The sequence below is a fragment of the Labrus bergylta genome, chromosome 11, assembly GCF_963930695.1.
Source record: "Labrus bergylta chromosome 11, fLabBer1.1, whole genome shotgun sequence".
NCBI lineage: Eukaryota > Metazoa > Chordata > Actinopteri > Labriformes > Labridae > Labrus > Labrus bergylta.
In genome coordinates, this window is record NC_089205.1 from 30059257 (window position 1) to 30070054 (window position 10798).

Genomic DNA, 10798 nt, shown 5'->3' on the forward strand with positions numbered 1-10798 from the left:
CTTTGTGTCCAGAAGTTGCTCTTGGAATAAACATGCCTGTGAGGAGCCAAAGCGTCCTCATATTGTATAAATATATGTAGATAACGAAACAAAACAAAACGATACGATACATTACGACACATTGTGGTGTTCTATATAATAATTGATTCATTCGTGTTTTTCAGGTGAGAAGGGGGACCTGTGCTATATCTGCTCTCCTTTACCAGGCCCTCCTGCACCTCCAGGTAGACCAGGAGAGCCAGGGGAAGACGGACTGCCAGGTAAGAATGGCACCTGATCAGATTTATTTTCTGTTTGTCTGAGGCATTGATTCCTGGATCGACAGCGTGACAGCTAGATGACAGACTTACTCTCAATCATGAAGTTCTGTTATAAAGTCATAGTCATGTATTTTCTTCAAGTTGTTTCAAAGTAAAGGAGACAGTCTAACGATAATCAGGGATTTGAAAAAATTTAGTAAAGTAAGATGATTTGTAACAGGGTTACTGCACCCTGTTTGCTGCTCACAATTTAATATTCTTTAGGATCCAAACAAAGATAAATGATTAACATTTTGCACCACTTCACAGATTTCATGTGGAACTCAGTGGCTGATTCCTACTGTCTTGAGTTTAAAAGCTTTCTTACATATCTTCCAAGTCAACTCATAATCATTCTTTGCACCTGCCAACCATTCTGTTTTCCTCTTGAAGCCAAAGTTCCTTAAACTATCCTTAACTTCTTCTTTCTTTCATTCACAGATTATGAATGAGACTTATCCGCTGCTGTAAATCTCAAAAATCATAAAAGAATAATAAAAACTCATAACTCTAGAGCTTTTCGATATAAGACATTGGGACATGTCTCAGTCAACATGCCATCTTAATTCTAAGATATCTGATCTACAGTCAGGTCCAGTTTAACAAAAACTCACTTGTCTGCCTCTGTGATGTCATTCTGTGTCCAGGCTCAGCTGGTTTCCTTGGACCCAAAGGTAACAAAGGGTTCAGAGGTATTGGAGGACCACCTGGTTCACAGGTCAGCTCACTTCATGAATGTTTCTCTGATGCAGATGTTGTGTTTGGTTCTAAAGCTTCGATGAGGCTGAATGACTTCTGCCCTCTCTGCACTCCTTACCTGTCTACTATATCCCAGTATCTATAGCACAGCATTATTCTGTTTCAATGTTGTCTCATTGAGAGATTATTAATACTGCCGGGATTGAGGATGAGTAGAAGTACAACTCAAAAATTCAGATTATGCTTCAGTTTGATCTTCTCTTAAATATTGTTAACAAATGATTGTTTTTTCCTCAGGGCACCTTCGGTAGCCCTGGCGTCCAGGGCTCTACAGGACCTATCGGTGACCCTGCAGTCATGTGGAGGGTTGGGCAGAAGGGTGAGGATGGGGATCCTGGGCAACCAGGACCACCAGGTTTTGAGGGGGCTGATGGAGTTCCAGGAGCAACAGGACCAAAAGGTGTTCTGGGAGAGAGAGGAAACCCTGTGAGTATCAGATACAACATCCAAAGGGGCCGTCTGTCACCAGTCAAGAGGGGCTTTTTTTGTGTTGTGGATTTATATAATCCTATTGCTGCTGCCATCTTGTTTTTGAGACAGAAGTGATCATATGAAGAGGGCGTCGCTTGAGAGGAGAGCAAAGGCTGTGTTGATAGCTAATACTAGCACCATCCATATTTGAATGAACGTTCATGATGTAATTAAGACTTGAAACTAGAGATTGAGTCCATGCACTCATTAAGTGTTTACTCAGGGAATAAATCAACTGACAAGTTTTCCCCTTTATCATAGACTTCTATAGAATCAGACTTGAGTGGATTCTCCCCCTGCTGGACATTACAGACTCAGTCCACTAGATATACACAATCTGTGATCTAAAGCGACAGAAAAGATCCATAACGAGTTTAAGCATACGTAGATGATGTTCTGTTGTTTCTCTCTGGTGCTGCCTTCAGGGACCTCTGGGGGAAAAAGGTGAGAGGGGCCCATTAGGCGAAACTGGTTCCAGAGGACTGTTAGGACAGATGGGACCTCCAGGACCACCTGGGATAGGGGCTCCAGGACCTCCAGGACCTAAAGGCAATGTTGGAGTCCTGGGACCCCGAGGAGATCCTGGAAAACCAGGTAAGATAGTCAGGACTGCAGGTTGGTAAGATTCAAGTCTATCAAGTGTCCCAGAGCAGGAAGTCACTCCTCAATGGCTAGAGACCAATTTTTAAAGGTCAAAGAAAATTAAAAAGGAGCAGTACACATGTCTCTAGATTAATCTGTCTGTCTGTCTGTCTGTGTGTGTGTCTGTGTATGTGTCTGTCTGTCTGTCTGTCTGTCTGTCTCTCTGTCTCTCTGTCTCTCTGTCTGTCTGTCTGTCTGTCTGTCTGTCTGTCTGTCTGTCTGTCTGTCTGTCTGTCTGTCTGTCTGTCTGTCTGTCTCTCTGTCTGTCTGTCTGTCTGTCTGTCTGTCTGTCTGTCTGTCTCTCTGTCTGTCTGTCTGTCTCTCTGTCTGTCTGTCTGTCTGTCTGTCTCTCTGTCTGTCTGTCTGTCTGTCTGTCTGTCTCTCTGTCTGTCTGTCTGTCTGTCTGTCTGTCTGTCTGTCTGTCTGTCTGTCTGTCTCTCTGTCTCTCTGTCTGTCTGTCTGTTTGTCTGTCTGTCTGTCTCTCTGTCTCTCTGTCTCTCTGTCTGTCTGTCTGTCTGTCTGTCTGTCTGTCTGTTTGTCTGTCTGTCTGTCTGTCTGTCTCTCTGTCTCTCTGTCTGTCTGTCTGTCTGTCTGTTTGTCTGTCTGTCTGTCTGTCTGTCTGTCTGTCTGTCTGTCTCTCTGTCTGTCTGTCTGTCTGTCTCTCTGTCTGTCTGTCTGTCTCTTCAGGAGACAAAGGTTCTCCAGGTGAAATCCAGACCTATCCGGGAAATCCAGGACCAGAAGGAGAGAAAGGTCTACCAGGAAACCCCGGCCCTGAAGGTGAGACAGCTTTATGTGACTTTTTATTTTTTACTTTTACTGTTTAAAACAGAAATGTTACTCAAATTAAATTAAATAGAAGGTTAAGAATTCACTTATTGGGCTTTCACACCTGTACAAAACTCCTAAAAAAACATTTACAGTTAAAAACAGCAGCACAAGAGTCTTCAACATTAATGGGAAACAAATCCACCAAATCCGGCTCCAACAAAATGTTCAACAGGACACCTGCATGTTTACCTGCTGACTCACCTGTTGTCTCTGCTGGTCTCAGGTGTGACAGGACCTCCAGGTGTTCCAGGATTTGCCGGTCCAAAGGGAGAAAAGGGAGATAAAGGATTTTCAGTCCAGGGGCCTCCAGGCTTCCCAGGGGTCAAAGGTCAGGTCTCTGAACAGTGTTTAGAGGGTTACAATGAAAAGAATCATCATAAATAGCAATATTTTTTTTGTCTGGATCAGGAAACAAAGGTGTTCCAGGAGGCCCAGGTTTACCAAGTTTTGGTATCAAGGGACGAGCAGGGCCATCAGGCCCGCCAGGGATGCCGGGCTCCAAGGTAATGTAGACTTATAGAGCAAGATAGTCCTTCAAATAAAGAAAGTTTGAGTCCAGAAATATGGACCAGAACTCAAAGACATTTTTTTCTTTCCCAAACTAAGGTGATTGTACATTAACATTTATTAAGACACAGACTAACAAGTTCCTGTCTCTATGAATCGGATCCCCCAGCTGTCAGTCTGGTTCCTGTTCTGTAGCTGGTTTGGTCTGTTGATACAGGCAGGTCAGTTTGATGTTGCCATGAACTCTCAGTATGTTTATTTGATGTTAGAAAAGGTGGATTCATTGTGTTAGTGCGACTTACATTGGACTTTTAAAATACTTATAATACATGTCAGTATGACTGAATTTGTACTAATTTGAATTTCTTGAAGTTGGAGTAACACACCTCGATAATGTGGTTAGGGTCGATTAACTCTTCAATGTATGTGCCTCAATGGCCGAGGCATTTCTAGCACGCTCTGCAGTTCTGCTTCAGGCTTTGGCACGGATGTCAAACAGCATCAATGCTTCAAAGTCAAGGACAGTAGTCCAGTTTAGATGAAATGGTCTTCTTAAGTTTTGGTGGTTTACAATCTTCATGGTGGTTTCTGCTCACAGGGGGACAGGGGGATTGGTTTTCCAGGTCAGCAGGGTCGCTCAGGCCCCCAAGGAGAAGATGGCTCAGTGGGGCCACAAGGAGACTCTGGACTTCAAGGGTCAGATGGGGCTCCAGGAGCTCCAGGACAAGATGGACCTCCAGGACCAAAAGGTAACCCATTTACGAACCTGCTGTAATGTTTCTTGTGGGGGGGGGGGGGGGGTAAAGTCCTGTCTGCCAAATGATCAAGAACAGAGAATGTAAACACAGAAACTAAATATATGTGTCTTTCAGGTCATAGAGGTCTGGATGGTATTACCGGTCCTGTCGGTCCTGTTGGAGTGTGTTTACCTGGAGCTACTGGTCCTGAAGGAGAGCGCGGATCAATGGGTGTCATTGGATTCACAGGTACCAACCTTAGAGCTGCTGACAGTAGAGTTCCCAACATGCTCTGGGAGTCACCAGTAGAGTGTAAAATGTACAAGTCAGACCCCTGGCTTCTCTGAGTCTCACTGCATTCTGTCTTCAGGGAACCATGGCCCAAAGGGTTTGAAGGGCGACCCTGGGCTGCCAGGCATTGGAGCCATTGGGTCTCAAGGGCCATATGGGGCCCCAGGGTTTAATGGAGATAAAGGGCTAGTAGGAGAAGTTGGACTGAAGGGCTTGAGTGGGGCCAATGGGGAGCCAGGAAGTCCAGGTAAGGAGGCGTGGCCACACCTGCTCTTCCTGCTTTATGTGTCCATATTTCTAAAACGTTTCTTCATTTTAATCTTTCCAAATGCTGGCATGTTGGGACACTAAGGCTTTGCAGTCTTACCAGTTCTTTGTGCTTTCCCTCCCCCTGAAAGTCATACTCAAATCAGGCTTCTAACTATACAGCAGGCCCAAGAGCCCAGGCCTATGTCTTCTTTGTTTTAGAACACAAGGCCTGGTCGCAGCAGTGTCCATTACTTTGCTTTATGGCCAAATACCCACACACCAAATGGAATTCCCCTCAGCATCAGTTGTACTCAGTGTTTACAGCCAGTTAGTCAGTGTTAGCATGCTAACATCTTCAAGAATGTGAACCGGTTTGTCCATCACAGAGTAGAGTTATAATCAACCCAACATGTGAATAAGTCAATGTATTTTGCTCACAAGTTAAGTAAGATCCATATGTGTGTGTTGTAGGTATCAGAGGGGACATGGGTCCTCCAGCAGCGCCTGGGAGTCCAGGGGAGGATGGAAAACCCGGAGAGACCGGTCAACTTGGACAGAAAGGTTTCATCAATCAATCAATCAATCAATCAATCAATCAATCAATCAATCAATCAATCAATCAATCATTAAGGGACCCAGCCAATCAGTTCTCTAACAGTCTGTGGCCTGTTTGTCTATCAGGTGATGATGGTGTTGATGGGGTTAATGGTTCTCAGGGGCCTGTTGGGATTCAAGGAGACCCAGGAGCACCAGGACTAAAAGGAATCCAAACATCTGTGGCAGTGTACGGAGACCCTGGAGACCCAGGAGATCCTGGTACTAGTACTGACCCTCAGCTGAGGTTTTCCAAAATGTTCCTCACGGTTCTATGTTCTGCTCTGATGTCATTTATACTTCTATTGTCTCACCCTCAGGGCCCCAAGGTTTCACTGGTTTGAAGGGAGAGAGGGGCCCCATAGGTCCCCAGGGCCCAGATAGCAGCGACGGTAGATCTGGAAACCCCGGGCCACAGGGTGAGCAGAACTGACCTGAATCTGGTTGTTTTGGATGTAGAATCTAATCTTCAAGTGTCAGACTGAGAACCTGAAAGGGACATCTGACATGAGTGCTGAGATGTTTTTCAACTAACAAGTCTTTTTTGGCAACATCATTTCATTTAATCAGTATATGATCGATGTTTGCTTGTGTCTGACAGGACCTACAGGAGAACCCGGGAGTAAAGGACAGAACGGACCTTCTGGTCCTTTAGAACTCAACGGTAACCAAGGCGTTATGGGGATTCCAGGTAATGTCACTGGGTCACTTCAGACATTTGAAAAAGGCTTATAGACAGAGCTTTGGACGTGTCCGTTTGTTACAGCTTACAGTGTAAGCTGGGTTGCAGACTTCTTGAGCAAGAGCACAGCCCCTCCTGTACTTTAGAGCTTATTACATAACAAACTAAATTGCCTGTCTCTGCCCCAGGTGCTTTTATTGTGAAATGCTGCTTCACCTGATTTGTAATTTGGCGTTTTCTGAGCCATCGTGGTCTCTTTAGAAGTCGAATCTATTGACATTACCAAATGTTTTGGTTGTTAATACCAGTTAATGTTAACATCAGTTCATTAACAGTATTAACTGATTAACTTTGTTAATGGATGAACGATTAATGAAGTTACATTATACGACCTCTGCTTACAGTATAGAGTATGTTTGTACAGTCTCAGCACAAAAACGAACGATTTCATAGGGAATTTATTTAGATGCATTTGTCTTAATTTCTAAAGTTATCAAATAGATGATTCTATAGGTGTTTCTGTCCAGGCTACAAAGGTGAGAAAGGCTCTACAGGACTGTGTGGATCAGCTGGTTTAAATGGAATACCAGGACCAGGAGGATCAAAAGGCCCTAAAGGAGAACCAAGCCCACCTGGACCAGGATCCAAAGGATTTCTAGGAGAGAAGGTATCACATGTACTTAGAGACACAAATATTACTCACCATAGCCCCTTGTCAACACTAGTTTAATGCTCACTGACCAGGTTAATAAAGCAGTATTATACAGGTTACGGCACTGAAGAATGCCTAAACAGGTTAAGGAGGGAGATTACTTAAAAATAAATCATAAACTGTAAAACAGATATATAATGTTCAAGGTATCAGGTGCATCTGTTTAATGTTGTGCTGGTGGTATCACTACATACCCACCTGTTATAAACAATCCAAGATAGAGCATGTGATAGGGAAGGGTGCCAATATCTAAGGATAACTCTTATTAAATTGATGTTACAGTGCTTTAACACATATACTGTTATCACTGTATGCAGATGATGTTCTGGTTTATGTTGCCATTATTCATCATCTTTCCTATTACTTTAGACTTTCTTTCAATAAGCAGTAGGCTTAAAACGGTTGAAGAAAACTATTCAAAAAAGGATTTACATTTTGATAATTATTTTTTTGTATCCTGTATTTTCTTTGGATTGTGATAAAGATGTAAAGCCTCTCTAAAGCTAGCTTCATTTGCTTGCATTTTCATTCTCAGGGGAATGCAGGGTGTCCTGGTCCTCAAGGTACAAAGGGGACCCCAGGGGACTTGGGAGTCCCTGGTACCCCGGGAGAATGTGGTCCCTGCGGTCCTAAAGGAGAGAAAGGACCCCCAGGATGCAGAGGTCTGATTCAAAGTTTCTCTTCATTTGTCTGCTATTTTAGAGCCAGCGGTCTATACTGTGATAAAAAAACATTGGACAATCAAAAGTTTGAACTAAAGCTAGAGGTGCTGTTAATGTTTACACGATATACACAGACTGAACATATCAGTCTACTCCTCAAATAACGCACCGCTTACTGTGTCAGTTTGCATTTTTCCTGCACAGAGGATAGTTGACAGTTGCTTTTACAACTTTGTCTCTGAAAAAGATCCAAAAAGGGCCGTAACAATATGTTTGTGTTCAACGCTGAGCTAAAACTCACAGCAGCTCTGCGATGCCGAATGGGGCTTTAGAGTTTTGAGGGTGAAGAGTCACCAGAGATATTCTGAGCATCCACACACTACTGTACATGACAGCTCTCTTAACCTGTCTGTCTGTCTGTCTGTCTGTCTGTCTGTCTGTCTGTCTGTCTGTTTGTCTGTCTGTTTGTCTGTCTCAGGTCCTCCAGGGCCTTCTGGTGAAAAGAGCTGTGATGGACCTTCTGGAAAAAATGGCCCTCCGGGACCCACAGGCCTCACAGGTACATAAACTCAGTTGTATCCGATTCTTCAACAACAGCCCTGAGTTTTTATCTGGTGTTCAGTGATGTCCGTCTGCTTACAACAAGATTTATACACTGTCCGCTAACTGTCCTTACTGTTGGTTATCATCTTCATTTTCAGGAAACAAGGGGCCTCCTGGAGATCCTGGTCCAGCTGGTCTCAGAGGAAACCAGGGACAGGACGGGATACCTGGACCTCCTGGAGAAAAAGGAGCCATGGGAGGTAAGAGACCCGACTGGATTATACTGGATCTGGTTTGACAGTGGCATGTCTGAACAGTTTTGCTGTGAACTGTTTTTTTTGTTCATAACCAAGCCTGGTTCTGGGCTGTTCCTCTCCTGATTATTTTCAACAGCTCCTGGGAACGGGCCCCAGGGCCGGGAGGGAAGGAAAGGTCCACCTGGTGAGTCCTCAGTTGTTAAAATTTCATACCTAAAGAATGATAAATGAAACACATTTCTTCTGGTCTCCCAGGGTGTGCAGGGGAACAGGGTCCACCTGGCCCCTGTGGGCCTCCTGGTCCCTCTGGTCTTGGTGGACATCCAGGTTGTACTGGTCCTCCTGGACCCCCTGGTCCACCTGGTTGTCCTGGCAAGGAGGGAATTTGCATTGAAGGAGCCAAAGGAGAAAATGGATTCCCAGGAGAAGAAGGACCCAAAGGTAACGAGACCATTGAGTTTACAGGGTAAAGAAAATCCTGATCTCATGTGCTTTACTCTATCCCTGATCTAAGAGGTGTCCTGCAAGGGCTAACATTTTTAATCTGGGTTGTTTTTAAACACAGTACAGAAATAAATGTTCCACTTTGGTATAAATCTTAGTGACTTTAGTGATCCTCTGACGTTTTACACTGTGCCACTGGCAGGTCAACTTTTTAATGTGTCCGGGACTTTGGTTCCCTGTTGGCACCTCCAACCACCAAGGAATCATATGACTTTAAAAAAAAAAACAGTAAGTGAAGCAGCTGATGAGCTCTCACTGTCAGAAACCTAAAAGGATTCGCCCAAGTTTCAGTTTAGAGGATCATCGAGCAGGCTGGCAAGACAAACAGGAATCCATTGGGAGCTGGTAGGGTATTGTCAGAGATGTCTGACGTTCTCAGTCATCAAGGCCATTACAGTTCAAGGCTTTATTCAAAAGGCAACTGCACTTGGTTAAAAGTCTTGCAGACGTTTCACCTCTTCTACCTGAAAACCCCTCGTTTTTCCTTTTGGATTGATCTTTAAAGCAGTGTCAGAGAAGGCGGCGGAGACCTCCCTGAGGATTTGGTTGGCTTCTGCTGGGTCGCCTGGGTATCTGAAAGACTTGAGGAGTCGCAATCGCATGTGCAGGCTGTATCTAAGACTTTGGCTGAAATCTGTTCTCAACATTAAGCTTGTAGACCTTGAGGTCTCTTTCACATCTGCAGTCTAGTTCACTTGGTCAAGGCTAAGGGGGAAAATGCTCCCAGTCAGCACAGCTAAAATGTGGTTCCAAATGCTACCAAACTGGGGCCCTGACAATTTTGTAGTCCATTTCTATATGGAGGCCTGACATGGGTTAGCCAAACTGGGGGGATGAAGGACAGTTAATAGGCTCCCTACAAGGTCCATCTGGGGAAGAAACTTATCCTCGATTGGAACTCAAGAAGCCCCCATGTTAACTGACCTAATGGTATTCCCCGTTAAGTGTTAGTTGTGCTTGTTGCGTTGTAGTTCTGGTCTCTTCTAACCAAAATAAGTCTGATAACAATAACTCAATATCATCTGCATACAGAGACAGTAAAATAAGTTCTGATCCTTGTATTTATTGTTTTGTGTTGTATTTATTCATTTAGGGTTGGTAGTAGCTGTCTGTATGGACTTGGGTTGGGTTCAAGTACTGGTGCAAGACCAAAAGGTGGAAGTTGGTCTGGTAGCTGGAGAGGTGCCAGATCACTTCCTGAGCACTGCTGAGGTGCCCTTGAGCAAGGCAGCTCCCCCACTCTGACATATCTCCATTAATGCATGTCCATAGGATCCTGTTTGTGCATGTGTGTATTTCAGCCGTTTTATTTCAATGTGTGTGTTGCATGATTCATTAACAGAGTGCAAAAGCAGAATTTCCCCTTGCTGGGATAAATAAAGTAAATCTTCTTCTTCTTTAAAAGGGTATGTTGTGACAAGAACACTGCTACTTGCTACTGCAATAATCAAATTTCTGTCTGTAGGTTCAAATGGCTGCCGAGGTCCTCCAGGTCCTCCAGGTCCTGGTTTTAAAGGAGAGAAGGGAAACAAAGGAGCAACAGGAAACTCAGGACCACCTGGTTGTCTTGGTGAACCTGGGCAACAAGGCAGGCAGGTCAGTACATCACATAATTATTATATACCCTTAAATTTTACTGACTCTTTATGCTCCCAGTATCAACTTTATCATCGACTTTAAAACTTAAAGTACCCTTTTTATGAAATAATTTTGACTTCAAGGTTTGTAATACCCTTTATCAGTGAGATAATCATCAGCATCCTTAATGTTGTTTGTTGGTGTTCAGTTGGCTAGTTCCTGCACAGTATTTGTGTAACACTCAATCCCACAAACAAAGGAACCTATCAAAGGTAACAGTAGACCAGCAACTCCCATATCTGATGTGTTAAAATGTGTAAGTAAAAGGAGCCCATTGGCTGCTATTTCTGGTTTCAAATTGAATCTCTGGTAAAGTAACTCATTCAAAAATGTCTTCTGTAGGAATCATTTCTGTTACTGTACACTCAGAATAAAACCCTGAGCCTGTCAGTGGACTGTGTTAGCAGACTTACTTTGATC

The 10798-nt window shown here is 43.9% G+C and overlaps 1 protein-coding gene across 1 annotated transcript in view; it reads left to right on the forward strand.

Annotated features, from left to right (window-relative positions):
* Positions 1 to 10798, forward strand: part of col4a3 (collagen, type IV, alpha 3) — a 33058-nt gene that overhangs the window by 15863 nt on the left and 6397 nt on the right. Inside the window, 21 exon segments of the mRNA XM_065960747.1 lie at positions 165 to 260; positions 947 to 1017; positions 1296 to 1484; positions 1955 to 2123; positions 2859 to 2951; positions 3226 to 3330; positions 3411 to 3505; positions 4108 to 4258; positions 4382 to 4495; positions 4617 to 4784; positions 5258 to 5347; positions 5468 to 5602; positions 5701 to 5799; positions 5982 to 6071; positions 6590 to 6729; positions 7310 to 7436; positions 7915 to 7995; positions 8138 to 8239; positions 8373 to 8420; positions 8492 to 8677; positions 10206 to 10336. Of these exon segments, the coding sequence (XP_065816819.1) occupies positions 165 to 260; positions 947 to 1017; positions 1296 to 1484; positions 1955 to 2123; positions 2859 to 2951; positions 3226 to 3330; positions 3411 to 3505; positions 4108 to 4258; positions 4382 to 4495; positions 4617 to 4784; positions 5258 to 5347; positions 5468 to 5602; positions 5701 to 5799; positions 5982 to 6071; positions 6590 to 6729; positions 7310 to 7436; positions 7915 to 7995; positions 8138 to 8239; positions 8373 to 8420; positions 8492 to 8677; positions 10206 to 10336 (2480 nt within the window).